The following is a 15456-nucleotide window of genomic DNA, read 5'->3' on the forward strand; positions in this document are numbered from 1 at the left end:
CAGTCTTAGGGCAGGGGGACCTGGCAGCGCCTGCTGCTGTGACTCGTAGGAGTCGGACTTCTGTGATGTGCATGTGAGTAGCTGACTGCGACTCACATTCTGCGAGCTGTGATGGCCGCACGGCGCCCCTTTTGCCCATGGCGCCCTGTGCGGCCGCACAGCTCGCACACCCCAAAGACCGGCCCTGATTGAACTCCATTTTTTTTTCAGCACGTCGTGTGTTTTACATCACCGCGTTCTGACCCGATCGGATTTTGAACTGATGGTGTGTACGCACATCAGACCATCAGGTCGCTTCAGCGGTGAACCGATGAAAACGGTCCGTCGGACCATTCTCATCGGTTTGGACCGACCGTGTGTACGCGGCCTGAAACTTCTAGAGCTGTCTGTACTAAGCTAGCCATACAAACCTAAAGTAACATACAATGAAAAGTAAAACATAAAAGCAACTTGTATTTTTTTACTTTTAGCAATGCAGGATAAGTAAAGCCATCCACAACCTGCAGAGAAAGAGAACAAAGCCATACTACAAGAGCGCAAATAGAATTGTGTTTGGTTATAGAGTTCATGTCTACATTATAAAAACTTTCAGGACCTAATGGCATGCCTTGTCACACTTCCTGCTTGGTAACTGCTACCCCTCTGTCTCTGTCACCTAGCAACCAGTCTAAACAAACGCCACAACAACGTAAAGTCTCCTACTGACTGATCCTGTCATCGCTCTGCACCAAGGACTTTCCTCACATCATGCCACCTACAAGAGACCCATTTCCATATCCCAGATATGAAAATGATAATTCCTTCCATGGAAAGGAAACACAGGTATGATTTTTGTCACCTGCTAGCATATCTAAAAAGTATTTGCAAAGATCTGGCTGAAAGTGACACCTTCATGTAGCTCGTGCTGAATGCTCAGAGAAAATCTATCTACAAACTAGCAGCCTTTATTATGCTTTTTTTTTTTTTTTTATTGACTAATGTGAATTGAATAATATGAAAACCTGCTATTTTTTTGCTGTAAAATAATGTAATGCAGACATTACATTACAGCAGAGTTTTGACAGAAAAAACACCTGACGCATGTAAACTTGTGTGGCGCCTGAAGCCTTGGTTCACACTGATGCAAATTTGCAGCGGATTTGATGCGTTTAGAAACACACCGATTTGCAGGTCATATAAAAAGCATAGTATTCCATTGCTGCGGTTCACATCTATGCGTTGTAAATTTTGTGCGAGGGGGAAAAAAAAGGGTCCGGTGTGTGTTGACTGCGGGGTGCGATGCAAAGTCCTATGGTGCAGTGCGAATTTTATCTTCGTAGGCTTTAACTGAACTTGTAGTAAACTCGCAGCACACAGTTCACATGTGTGCGAATTGTTCACTGCCTCTTGAAATTTTGGGTAAAATCACTGTAAATTCGCACCTGACCACCTTAAGATGCAAGGCATATTCGCACCTCACACAGGGCAAAAAAATCAATCAAATTTGCAGTAAATCGCATCGCAGTAGTGTGAACCTAGGCTTAGGCTAAACACTTGGGCATCAATTCATTTCATTGACCAAAATAATAATATATTCTGGCCATTGAAATGACTTAACGCTCAAGTGCTAAACTGGCCTAAGGCGCATAAAGTGTTTTTTTCTGCCAAAACTCTGCGGCTCCTGGACTCACTGGGCTAGATTCACATAGGTTAGCGGATCTTTAGATCCGCGTAATCTATGTGATTTACGATCCGCCAGTGCAATTTATCGAGGCCAGTGCAATATTCACAAAGCACTTACCTCGAAAAATTGCACCGTCGGATCGTAACTCCCCCGGCGGAATTCAAATTCCGCGGCTAGGGGGAGTGTACAATTTAAATCAGGCGCGTTCCCGCGCCAATTTAACTGCGCATGCGCCACCGGCAAAATTTCCCAGTGCGCATGCTCCAAATGACGTCGCTAGGACGTCATTGTTTTCGGCGGCTACGTAAATTCCGGCCATCCGTATTCCCGATCGACTTATGCAAACGACGTAAAAATGTGAATCTCGGCGCGGGAACGACGGCCTTACTTAACATTAGCTACCCCTCATATAGCAGGGGTAACTATCCGCCGGAAAAAGCCGAACGCAAACGACGTAAAAAAAAAGCGATGGGCAGGCGTTCGGTCTTGAACCGGCGGTTCTCCTCATTTGCATATCCGACGCGTAAAAAACAGCGACGACACCTAGCGGCCGGCGGTAGATTGCAGCCTAAGATCCGACGGTGTAAGTCACTTACACCAGTCGGATCTAAGGGAGATCTATGCGGAACTGATTCTCATGAATCTGGCCCAGTTTTTTTTTTTTTTTTTTCCCTTTTTTCCCTGCCTCTAAACTCCTCTAAACAACTATGGGGCTGATTTACTAAAGGTAATAATCTGTACACTGCAAGCGCACCCACAAGTGCACTGCAAGTACAGTTGCTCTAGATCTGAGGGGGACATGCAAGGAAAATAAAAAAACTGCAATTTTGCTTGCACATGATTGGATGATAGAAATCAGCAGATCTATAGCAACTGTACTTGTAGTCCCTGTGTGCCTGGACACATAAGGGTTTATTTACTAAAGGCAAATAGACTGTGCACTTTGCAAAGTGCAATTGTACTCTGCAAGAGCAGTTGCTCCAGAACTTAGTAAATGAGCAGAAGTTCTGCTGACTTCCATCATCCAATCATGTGCAGGTAAAACTTTTTTTTTTACTTGCACATGATTGGGTATTCTTTTCAAACTGAAGCTTTCCTCATTTACTTAGTCCTGGAACAACTGCACTTTGCAAAGTGCACAGTCTATTTGCCTTTAGTAAATCAACCCCTTAGGCTAACATGCAGAGGCATTTAAAAGCAGGAAAAATTACATGGAAAACGCCCCTAGGAGCAGCAGATGGACTTTGTTCCAAATCAGGGGCAGTTGGGAGCTATGTGAGAAGGGGGTTGAGGCTGAAGTGCTGGCACCATAGGTGTGTGCAGCCTTTGGCATTAGGGTGTGCACCCCAAAGCTCAAACACACTCTACCGATCACTCACAATGTTCATTCAGAAAGGGAAGGGGCCGGTAAATGGCATATTTACTGGCCTCTTCCCCCACTCATCCTAAAACATCCACAGCAACAACTGGTGGGAGAGGGGGGAAGATGGCAGTGCTGTGGGGGGGGGAGGAGGGGGAGCCAGGTCAGTAGGGGGAATCTGTTCTTCACAGGATGTGTAGGGTGTGCCTGGGCTGGCACTGTTGACATTGGGTGATGTCAGTGTAAAATGTGCTGTAATAACTGGGACAGCATGTCTTGCATGCAAATTCTGTTAAACTGCATGATTGGGGGGGGGAAAATAAGCAGTACACCTCTGAAATACATGCACATTATCCCATGTCTTATTTCTTTATAAACCCTGTAAGGCTGCATTCTGAGCGACAGCCGCGTTCGCGTGTAGCGGCGTATTTTGCCGCGAGTACAAAACTTTCACTTTTTTTTTTCTCAAAGTCTTCCCATTGCTGTCAATGGGAAAACGCCTATGTCGCCTGAAAAAAAGGGTCCGGGACTTTTTTCAGGCGACAGGCGTTCGGCGTCTATGAGATGTGAACCATCTCCATAGACAGCAATGGGAATTCTCCCCTCGAGCGACAGAAGCGTCCGGCGTCGGGCGTTTTGTCGCTCAGGTGTGAATGGGGTCTAAGTTCAGAAAAAGATCTGTAATGCCTCGCACACACCGCCGGACTTTCCGTTAAAGAAAGTCAGACAGGCTTTTTTTCTCGGAAAGTCAAACCGTGTGTAGCCTCCATCTGACTTTTTTTGTTGGAAGTCTGACGGATCTTAGATAGAGAACCTGTTCTCTATGATTCCGACGGACTCACGGTGGACTTTTGCATGGTCAAAAGTCCGACTGTGTGTACGAGGTATTAGAAATCCAGTGTGCTCCCAAGTTCCTGTTTGGGCTATCAACATGTTGCCTCTGCTGCACTGAAATTCTAAGCAGTGTTGTCAGAGTTGTCCAGTTATTTTGTATTAGGCTGCAGAACAAATCCCCTCCCCCTTTATTACCATAACATAAAAGGGAGGGGGGGGGGGGGTCTGTAGTTTGCAGAAGAAGAACTAAGCAGCGTTAATAGCACTGTTTGGAATTTCAGAGCCGAAAAGGCAGAGCGCACATGATGTTAGGATCAATAGGCATTTTTCTGTACTTTCAGTGATTTTCAATTCCTACAACATGGGGGAATGTGCATGTTCTGCAGAGATGTATTAATACTACTTCAGCCATCAAATGTGTGCACAGCGTATTAGGGTGTACACCCCAAAGATCAAACACATATGTGTGTGTCTGCATGTGTATATATACTGACATTGTCACTCATTTTTTTTTTTTATTATTTTTTTTTTTATAATTACATTTTTATATTTTTTTAGGGGCCCCGCTATGTGGCTTTGGTGAAATATCAGGGGGTCTAAACAGGGAGAATGTGCACTACTACGGGGTGATTATTGTTCCCAGGCACACCCTGTGCGCACACCAATGCCAGCCATATTAAAATGCTATATAAATCGACCCTAATCTACATTACAAATATGTGACAGCCTCTGTTTTTACACGTCTTTGTGCTTATAATGTGTTGCAAACAGGGCCACTGCTCTGCAATTTCCCCTGACACTTCCAGGAGTGTCAGAGGCTTTGCTTTCCATCTTGGTACATCAGCTCCTCCAATTTAGGTCAGATGTCACCTCCGAGTAGGGTGACCACGTGTCCCGGTTTGCCCGGGATCGTCCCGTAATTTAAATTTTTGTCCCGTGTCCCGACTCCCGGGAGCCTTCTATCCGGGACAATAGAGTATCCCGGAATCAAACATGGACGGCCTGCCAGCCTGCCACATTCACTGCCGCAGTGCCGCTGTAATTAAATCATTTTAAATCACTGGTTGCTAAGGCCGCCCCGCTTGGCGTGTAGCAACCAGTGACGTCACTGTGCCCGCTCTCTCTGAGTCTCCGACTCCACCCCCACCTCCTCCTCCTCTCCTCCCTCAGCCGCGGTTCTTGCAGTAGAGAGAGCAGGCGCAGCTCAGCATCAGACAGTGAGTCACTCACCTACCGCCACGCAGACCGAGCCCTCCGACCTCCTCCACTGCTCCAGCCCACTGCCCAGCGCAGGCCAGCAGCACAGTGAGTGACCTCGGCTGCTCAGCCTGACCCGGTCCATCCCGACCTCCCGCTGCCTGCCCTGCACTCAGTGCACTGCAGTGAATTTCAGGCTCCTCCTCCTCCCGCCCGAGCGGCCCGACTCACTGCCTCCTCCTGAGTCCTCCTGTCTGAGTCTGACTCGGAACCAAAAGAGAAGACCGACCGGCGCTGGCTGAAGACTGCCCTGCCCCAGCCCCACCACCACCAGACGAGGAGTCAGACTTCATCTCCATATCATATTAAAAGGTGAGCAAATTGGGGCAATTGACACTGGCTGGCAGCATCTAATGGGGCACAGTAGCAACAATTCATGGGCACACTGGCAGCATTTGATGGGGCACTGTAGCGACAATTCATGGGCACACTGGCAGCATCTGATGGGGGCACAGTAGCGACAATTCATGGGCACACTGGCAGCATCTGATGGGGCACAGTAGTGACAATTGATGGACACACTGGCAGCATCTGATGGGCACAGTAGCGGCAATTGATGGGCACACTGGCAGCATCTGATGGGGCACAGAATCGACAATTGATGGGCTCACTGGCAGCATCTGATGGGGCACAGTAGCGACAATTGATCGGCACACTGGCAGCAGCTGATGGGGCACAATAGAAACAATTGATGGGCACACTGGCAGCATCTGATGGGGCACAGTAGCAGCAATTGTTCGGCACACTGGTAGCATTTGGTGGGGCACACTGGCGGCAATTGCTGGACACACTGGCAGCATCTGAAGGGGCACAGTAGCAACAATTGCTGGACACACTGGCAGCATTTTATGTGGCACAGTGGCAACATTTGATGGGGCACAATGATGGCATTTGACTGGGGCACAGTGGCGGCATTTGACGGGGCACAGTGGTGGCATTTGACAGGGCACAGTGGCGGCATTTGATGGGGCACAGTGGTGGCATTTGATGGGGCACAGTGACGGCATTTGATGGGGCACAGTAGCGGCATTTGATGGGGCACAGTGGCTGCATTTGATAGCGAACAGTAGGTACATTTGATGGGGCACAAGTAGGTGCATATGATGGGAACAGTGGCGGCATTAGATGGGGCACAGTGATGACATTTGACGGGCACAAGTGACTGCATTTGATGTGGCACAAGTGACTGCATTAGATGGGGCACAAGTGACTGCATTTGATGGGGCACAAGTGACTGCATTTGATGGGGCACAAGTGACTGCATTAGATGGGGCACAAGTGACTGCATTTGATGGGGCACAAGTGACTGCATTTGATGGGGCACAAGTGGCTGCATTTGATGGGGCACAAGTGACTGCATTTGATAGGGCACAAGTGACTGCATTTGATGGGGCACAAGTGACTGCATTTGATAGGGCACAAGTGACTGCATTTGATGGGGCACAAGTGGCTGCATTTGATGGGGCACAAGTGGCTGCATTAGATGGGGCACAGTGGCGGCATTAGATGGGGCCTAGGGCCCACTTTTGATCTTGCACACGGGCCCGCTGATTTCATGATACGCCCCTGCCCCCAAAATCGGCAAAGAAATATGTAAAAAAAAAAACATATTTTTTTTTGGGGGGGGGGGGGGGGGTTGTCCCTGAATGGCAGTTTGGAAATGTGGTCACCCTAGTCACCTGTGCTTCGGGTTTGGAGCAGCCAAGCAGGATCTGCATAGATTTTTCAATCTTTGTGGGTCTTGTGAGGCTTTTCCGGCCACTGCCAGAAGCACAGGTGATGTCTGGCCTAGGGAGGGGGAGCTGAAACACCAGTGGAAAACAAAGCTTCTGAGTGAATATGGCCTCCATGTGCAGTGATCCTTGGGCACAACATAAGCAGAGAGACTGCCACAAATATTGCACTGTAGTAAGAATTAAATAACATTTTCCACTTAATTACCTGCCTGTAGTGGTGACAGGGTCTCTTTAAACATATTGGTCTAATATGTTCATGCATTTAAATCAGGGGTAGGCAACCTCTGCACTCCAGCTGTGGTGAAACTACAAATCCCATCATGCCTCTGCCTCTAGGAGTCATGCCTGTGATTGTCAGGGTCTTGCAATGTCTCATGGGACTTGTAGTTTCAAAACAGCTGTGTTTACAAACCCTTACATATACCTGGTGAACTCACTTGCCTCAAGTGACAGACAAATATTAAACAAATCCTCCTACATAAGTTGTACCTGTCTATCTGTAGCCCTTACTTCTCTGTTCAAAGTGTTGAATTGTAAAGCTTGTCTGAGAGTTTAAAAAAAGGGGGTGGAGAGATGAAGTTACACTCTGCAGAGCTCAGTGTGTATAGCTCTGACAGCTGATTGGAAGGAAAGGACACACCCCTCTTTACACAGCACACAGCAACATAGCAACAGAGCTGAGGCTGTCAATCAGCTTGAGGTCCCTCCCATCACCTTTTTCTCGTCAGGAAAACTTGTCAGATATGATTCATGCTTCAACCCTAGACCCCCCCCCCCCCCCTCCATCATAGCCCTTTTTGTTTTCATTCAATTTGCAAATTGAAACCTTAATTACATTACATTAAAAGTAGGCTTTCCTTTGGCATGAGAAAACTATGTATTTTATGTGGTTTATGTCTACATTTCAGCGTTACCAAAAAACATTCAATTTAACAAGTCGTGAAGATTCCTGGAACCGTCTTAATGCAACTCCGACCCTATCAAGTGCAAGGCGGTCTGCTTATTACAATGATCCTGAGGTAAGCAATCTATAATGACGAACGAACCCAAAAAATTATTGCGCCTTTATTAATAATATCTAAGAGCCCCGTAGACACAATAACGACCTTCACTTCTCACAGTACATTCATGGGTACTATACTACACTTAATTATATGATCACAGTATACACATTTTATAATATCAACATTGTAAAAATAATACAAACAATAGGTATTTTTGGCAATCCAATATAGGCTTATCTAAAAAATCTCCGCTCATGTGGTGAGTTCAGTCTATTTCCCAGCCATGTCTTCCCACAACTTCCTGTATTACCTGCATGTTTTGTACTGACTCCACCTCCTGACACTCCTCCTCTCAGCTCCATGTAGATCAGAAGTCAGGCTCTGTGACATGTGTGACACACCAGTGCCTACCCACAGGGCATAGTGAATATGACGGTTTTCCCGACGGAATTCCTGTCAAGCCTGTCTTGCATCCACACAGTCAAACAAAAGTCCGGTGAACTTTTGACTGCCAAGAACGCTGTGACGTAAAAGACTACGATAAACCGAGAAAATTAAGTTCTATGCTTCTGAGCATGCGTCGATTTGTTTCTGAGCATGCACGTTTTTAACCCGTCGGAAAACCATACAGACGAATGGTTTTCCCGCCAGAAGTTTTTCATGATGACAAAAAAAAGATATCCTGCTCTCTTTTTTTTGTCCGGCAGTTTTCCCGTCGGAAAAACTGCGATGGAGCATACACACAGCCGGGATTCCCGTCGAAAAGCTCTCATAGCAGTTTTCCCGTCGGAAAAAGGTTGTGTGTATAGGGCATAAGAGGGAAGTTTCAGGAAAAAAACTTTCCACAGCCCCCTGCGTATAACACGCAGGCACAGTTTACCCTCTATTTTCGGGGGAAAAAAGTGAGTGTTATACGCCAATAAATACAGTAACTATGTGAGGATCGTCTCAAAGTAAATTTACAAATTTCAAGATCATTCAGTTTAAAAGAAGTAGGCTAGAAATAATTGAAATCAGTGGCAGCTGCTCATGCAGGGCGCAGCGGCACCACCCCCCTATTCCATGCGTCCGGCATAGGCGGCAGATTTGTGGATTAGGGAATCTACATGCAGGGTTGCCGAACACATGGATTCCAATGGGGTTTTTTTTTTTTTTTTAGAAGCACATGATTAGAGCTTAAATCTATAGTTGGCTTCAAAAAGGGTGGGATCAGGTAGTCTGCGCCCGGTGCCCGCCCAGTTGTGTGACATTAGCAAATTAATATTTGCTAATGTCTTTTTGTTCCTCCCCCCCAGCCAATCAGGAAGCGCGTCCTGAGACCCGATTGGACGGGAGTCCTAAGACCCGATTGGCGGTGGGTCCTAGGTCCTAATTAGTTGGAAGGAGAAGCGACCGCCGGGACTCTGGAGGGGAATACGCCAAAGCCGCGACCTGGATGGGGTAAGAGCAGGGGCTGGCGGGATGCCTGGCGGGCAACAGGCAAGCGATGCAGCATTTGAGCGATGGGGGGAAGCGGCTAACAATCGAGTGAGCACCTGGAGGGGGGGTTGTATGGTTGGCTGGCTGAGGAGGCTGCGGGTCGCCCCCCCCCCCAAAGAAAATTGAGCACCAGCTGCTACTGATTAAAATATAATATAGGTATATGATTTGTCTTCCGTTCATAGACGGACACAGCCTTCATTGACATTAGGGTTATGCTTCTTCCTACCAGGAGAGTTTAGGCAGAATTTAACAGCACTTAAAGTGTTAAAACCTTTCCTTCGTGCCGCTCCTCCCAGGGGGCGTGGCTCCCCCAGGCATAACCCTGGGAGCCTCAGTCTTTTTCTGCCTAACGACAGGAGAGGAGTCAGGCGCTTCTGGAGTCCCTGTACTCTGGATTTTTTTTTCTTGCGATTTTTCTCGCTTTTATTATTTTGTTCCTGCATTTTTGAATCCTGTGATTCTTCTATCAACAGCCAACTGGGTGACAGGCTGGGTCTTGACTCTTGTAGTCCCCCCCATGTTCGGCCATCGAGCGTGTGCCGGCCCTTAGCTCAGCTTTGGGACGTCCACGACAGGCCCCGTTGCTCCAGGGGTGGCCGGGGAACTTCGGTTCGAGGGCACACATATGACCGGTCTCTATGGCTTTGTCACAGTTTGTCTGGCCGACAGCCATGCCGTTTACGGACGTTGGTTCTGTCTGGGATACCTCCAGCCGGGTAGTCGCAGGACGGGTAAGTAGTGGCCCCTTACTCAGGTAAGTGGTCTGGCTGGTGTTTTCCCTGGGGAGGTCGAATGAGGGTCCGTCCTGCTTTCCTCTCTCCCCTTCCTCTCCCTCCTTCCCCTGACTGGGTAGTGGCTGTGAAGGGGGGCCTCCTGGGTTTTCTTTGTTACCACCGGGGCCCGTGTGTTGTTGGGGGACTGTGTTGTTACTCTGGGGGGTGCTGCTGTGTGCTGCTGTATTCTATGAGGTGATTTTTACCTCAGACGGCGGCCATCTTGGAAATCTCCTTGGTAACGCTGTGATTCTTCCCTGAGGTGACACACACAGCACAGCCAGTGCTGCTGTGTTCTATGAGGTGATTTTTACCTCAGACGGTGGCCATCTTGGAAATCTCCTTGGTAACGCTGTGATTCTTCCCTGAGGTGACAGACACAGGACAGCCTCTGGTCTCTTGTACCAGTTTTAGTGCTGTAACAGTTTTAGTGCTGTGAAATGCTGTGAATCTTCCTTGAGGTGACAGACACATCACAGCCAGCACATCAGAGCACACCTCAGGATTTTCAGCTCTCTCTGCAGCTGGGTGGGGTGGTGAATACCAGGGGCCCCCATGCTCTGCAATAGCAGCAAGGAGGTGACCAGTGGGTGGAACGGTCTCAGGGTTTTTACTCCATTCTGTTTGTGTCCCCACGGAGGATGGGGCCCGGTCAATCCTGGGCCTCAAGTCCCTCGTTTGTTTTGTCAAGGTGCAAACTTTTAGGTGGTGTCGATTCGCTTGGTAATAGCGGCACTCCATCAGGGGGATTTTCTGGCATCCTTGGATGTCATGAACCGTTCCGGCTCTATCGGCCGGGTACATTCCGGGAATACGGAATTGGCTAGCCGACTACCTAAGTCGCACTGCACTGGGCCAAGGAGAGTGGTCTCTCCACCCGCAGGTGTTTTGGGGTCTGTGCCGAAAGTGGGGCACTCCGGACGTGGACCTTCTAGCGTCCCGTCTCTATCGGTAGGTGCCGCGGTTCGTGGCCAGGTTTAAGGACCCGTGGGCGGACGCGTCAGGCGCGTTGGTGGCTCCTTGGGGTCACTGTCGCCTACTTTACACCTTCCCTCCTCGGAAGCTTCTTCCTCGCCTGCTGCGCAGAGTGGAAGCTGTAGGGATTCTATCAGTCCTGATTGCCCCAGATTGGCCGCGTCGCTTCTAGTACGCGGACCTGATGCGTCTGGTGGCAGACGCCTCCTAGCGTCTTCCCCTGGGAATTGATTTTCTGTTACAGGGTCTGATCTTCCACCCTGTTTCACAGCCACCGGCCTTAGCGGCGTGGCTGTTGAGAGACAGGGGCTTAAGGACCGAGGCCTATTGGGCTCGGTGGTCTCTACCGTGCTGCCTGCACGGAAGTCTACCTCACGTAGGTTTTTTCCTCATACATGGAAGGCCTACTTCTCTGTGTGTGGGGAGATGAACTGGCACTCTCGTACATGCGTTGTGTACAGGGTTCTGCTGTCTTTGCAGCAGGGAGTGGTTCCGGCTCTCGCCTTACGTACGGTTAGGAGCCAGATTTCTGCTCTGGCTGTTTTTACTTGCAGCGACCCTTGGCATCGCACTCCTGGGTGCGTACGTTGGGTCAGGGGGTCTGGCAGGTGGCCCCTCCGGTGCGCCCTCCATTACCCCCATGGGACTTGAATTTAGTCCTTTCAGTGCTTCGGATGCTCCCTTTGAGGACATTCGGGAGGTTTTTTGTTTATTGTCACAAAAGGTGATTTTATTTCTGGTAGCAATTACCTCGATCAGACGGGTGTCTGTCTGTTCTGGCGGCCTTGTCTTGTAAGGCTCCCTGCTTGGTCATCCGTAAGGATGAGGTGGTGCTGCGGCCGCAGCCGTTTTTTCTCCCTAAGGTCGTTTCGGCTTTTCACTTGGATGTGGACATTGTTCTTCCATCCTTATGTCCTCGGCCGAAATGCCAAGAGGAGGCTACTTTGCATCCTCTGGATGTGGTTCGGGCCCTACGAGTATACTTATATGTTACGGTTCCGTTCCGGAAGTCGGGCTCACTGTTCGTGTCGGTGGCTGGCCCTACAAGAGGGCCTGGCAGTCTCGTCGGGCACCGTTCCTAGGTGGTTCCGACGGATTGTGCTTCAGGCCTATGCCCTGAAGGGGCGTGCGCCCCCCTTTCGGGTTAATGGCGCATTTGACCAGGACGATCGGGGCCTCTTGGGCTTTCCGGCATCATGCCTCTGTGTTACATCGGTGTTAGGATGCATCCTGGTAGTCAATCCACGCTGTTTCAAAGTTTTACGAGGTGGATGTGTGTGCATCTTTTGATATCTTCCTCAGCCGCAGGTGTTAAGGGCGGCAGTTTATGTTTGGAGTTTCTCCGTTGAGCAACTCCGGTTTTTGTTTGGGGTGTAACCTGTTTTTTTGACACTGCTTGGGGACGTCCCTAATGTCAATGAAGGCTGTGTCCGTCTATGAACGGAAGAGAAAATAGGATTTTTGTACTCACCGTAAAATCAATTTCTCTGAGTTCATAGACGGACACAGCACCCACCCCTCCTTGGTTTGTACTGCTTGATACGGACTGAGGCTCCTAGAGCAGGGTGTGGGTTATGCCTGGGGGAGCCACACCCCCTGGGAGGAGCGGTACGAAGGAAAGGTTTTAACACTTTAAGTGCTGTTAAATTCTGCCTAAACTCTCCTGGTAGGAAGAAGCATAACCCTAATGTCAATGAAGGCTGTGTCCGTCTATGAACTCAGAGAAATGGATTTTACGGTGAGTACAAAAATCCTATTTTTATATTTTGACCATAGATACGCTTTAAAACTTGACATTAGGCCCACATTCCATGTATTATAAAAACACAAAGACATGAGCTATTTCAATCTTCCCACTGAGGGAAACTAATTGAGGGGAATTAATTGTTGTAACACGCCACATACATAAAAATATTTTCATTAACGTATTTTACTCCTGTTTTTTAGTCTCCAGCTGATAGTTTAGACTTCAATTTAAAGTCCATGTACAACCATGATGAAGGCCTCTTTAAGAACCGCAATGAAACACTATTCCAGGTGGAGACATTCACAGACGACCACGGGTGAGTCAAAAATGATAACTAAAAAGATCTGTACGCAGAAACTGCCAATAATTAATACCGTTGAGGAGATTCGCCCTTTCTACTTGTCCTGTTTACCATTATCACCGAAATTCAAAGTAAAACAAAATCCCAAATTTTAGGTTGTCCCCAGAAGAGTAATAGAGGGGGAATCAACCAATGGGGCCACTAGTTCTGGTGACCTGGGTGTCCCAAAGAATTCCCTTAACCACCTCTCGCCTGTGATATAGGCAAATGTCGGCTACAGTGCAGGCCTCAATTGCCGGGAGGCCATCAATAGACGTCCTCCCATGCATGAGCTGCTTGCATGTTCGGGGCATCGGTCACGTACATGAAGAGGAACTGCTGCTATGCAATGCCCTCCAGTGCCACCTGCCAGGCCATGACTAAGCACTGACTGTCAGTGCGAAACGCGTCGGCCATACTGTATTTTGTTGGTTTGCAGTGACTGTATGTACAGTTGAAAAATAAAAGACATCTCTTTTTAAGTGATTTTGGAGTGCGGCTGTCCAGTTTTCGTCTTTCCATTTTGCTGCCAGTGCCTATCAGTGCCTCATCATCAGTGTCACCTATCAGTGCTGCCTATCAGTGTTACCTATCAGTGCTGCCTAGCTGTGGCGTCTAACAGTACCCTACAGTGCCACCCATCAGTGCCACCTATCAGTGCTGCCTCATCAGTGCCCATCAGTGAAGCAAAAAATGAAGCAAAAAATATAAAACCCAGCAGTGATTAAATACCACCTACAGAAAGTTCTATTTGTAGGAAAAAATGCGCAATTGTCATTCATTCAAAAAGTGACAGCGCTGAAAGCTTAAAAAATGGCTTGGGCAGGAAGGGGGCTTAAGTGCCCAGTAAGCAAGTGGTTAATTTGCAGGGATTTCTTCTCACTTCCTGTTTGGCTATGGGACAGGAAGTGAAGGGAAATCTCCCCTATGGGACACAGATGCTGAAAAAAGGTTTGCCTATAGTTCTACTTTAATGAACCCAAGAACAAAAATGGAATATGTTGCAGCTAACCAGTACTTCGACATTTTGTAGCAAAAACAAAAAATACTTTTTGATTTTGCCAGAAATGCAAAGTGTGCTTGTCATTGATGTAGCACCCTGGTGTTTAGGCACAGTTGCTAATAAATTTAGTTTGTCAGGTATTAATCATCCTGGCTGATTGTTAGAAGATCCACTGATTCCTCTCTAACTCTGGATTTCTGTACCTCTTCTGCCACTAGGTGGCGCTTGCTAGTGGCATTAGATTGACAAGGGTGTAGCAAGGTCAGACTATGGATGGAAGGGGTGTTTTTGGTCCCTCGGTCTGCTGGGAGAGCCTATTTTTTTGGGTGGAGTCAGGTTATCAGGGTTATGTGTCACCTGGACGGCTGTCTGGGTGGAAGTGTGTTGTTTCGCTCTGGGCTGCTAGGCCTGAGACTTATCCCAGGGACACCTGGCTGCTAGGCTGCCTAAAGCCTATCCAGGAGCAAGAGAAGCAGCGTAGGGTTGGGACTACAGGATTGGAGTCCAACCGAGTTGTGAAGGTTCAGCCAGACAGGGAACCTGTTATGGTCAGAGGTAAAGGGGAAGCTGTCGCCACTAAGGGACCATCCACCTTGTTACCGGAGACTAGAGTGAGCAAGCTGGAGCCAGTACCAGAGCAGTCTTCTTACCAGCTGGGGACGGTGAAGAAGGGGAAAGCTTCAGTAGGTGCCAAGCCAGGGACCCAGCAGGATGGCAGGGGTGACGCTTGAGGAGCATTGAGTACCAAGCTAGGGACCCAGCAGGATAACGCTTGAGAAGTATACAGCGGGATAGCTGTGGAACAGCTCAGGAGATTCAGTGGTGATTGGATCTGGAGGTCTAGTGAGAGAAATGATTAAAATTAAGAAACGATGTGGCCACCTCACCCAAAGAATGCTTTATTTTTGTTTTGTTTTTTTTATTTAGACCCGCTTTAAGGGAAGTCTGAGCTGGGAGAAATATGGAGACTACCACTGCTAATCACCTTTGCAATAAATGCAAATTACAGAATCAGTGTAGCGCAAAAAAATGCAAATCACATAACAATGTCCATAAATAATGTCCAAATGAAAAAGCAATGAGAGATGAGCAGCCTCCTAGTGTGCGATGTCAGATGACAGACAAGACAGTGACATGGTGAATACCATGATTTGACCTAAACAGGTCACTCAGCATTGACTCACAACCTAGGGTAAAGGTAACCACCAAACCAATGGTGATGATGCAGATGCTCTCTCCTCCGGACATATGAACAAAAACAAAAGGATCTAGTGCTCTCCGT

At 48.2% G+C, this 15456-nt stretch overlaps 1 protein-coding gene across 1 annotated transcript in view; it reads left to right on the top strand.

Annotated features, from left to right (window-relative positions):
• Positions 1-659: 659 nt before the first annotated feature.
• Positions 660-15456, top strand: part of LOC120927222 (uncharacterized protein C1orf194 homolog) — a 31998-nt gene continuing 17201 nt past the window's right edge. Inside the window, exons 1-3 of the mRNA XM_040337756.1 lie at positions 660-822; positions 7759-7869; positions 13032-13147. Coding sequence (XP_040193690.1) covers positions 748-822; positions 7759-7869; positions 13032-13147 — 302 coding nt within the window. The 5' untranslated portion in view covers positions 660-747. The remainder of the gene's footprint in view (positions 823-7758; positions 7870-13031; positions 13148-15456) is intronic.

Source organism: Rana temporaria, chromosome 2 (genome assembly GCF_905171775.1).
Source record: "Rana temporaria chromosome 2, aRanTem1.1, whole genome shotgun sequence".
NCBI classification, from domain to species: domain Eukaryota; kingdom Metazoa; phylum Chordata; class Amphibia; order Anura; family Ranidae; genus Rana; species Rana temporaria.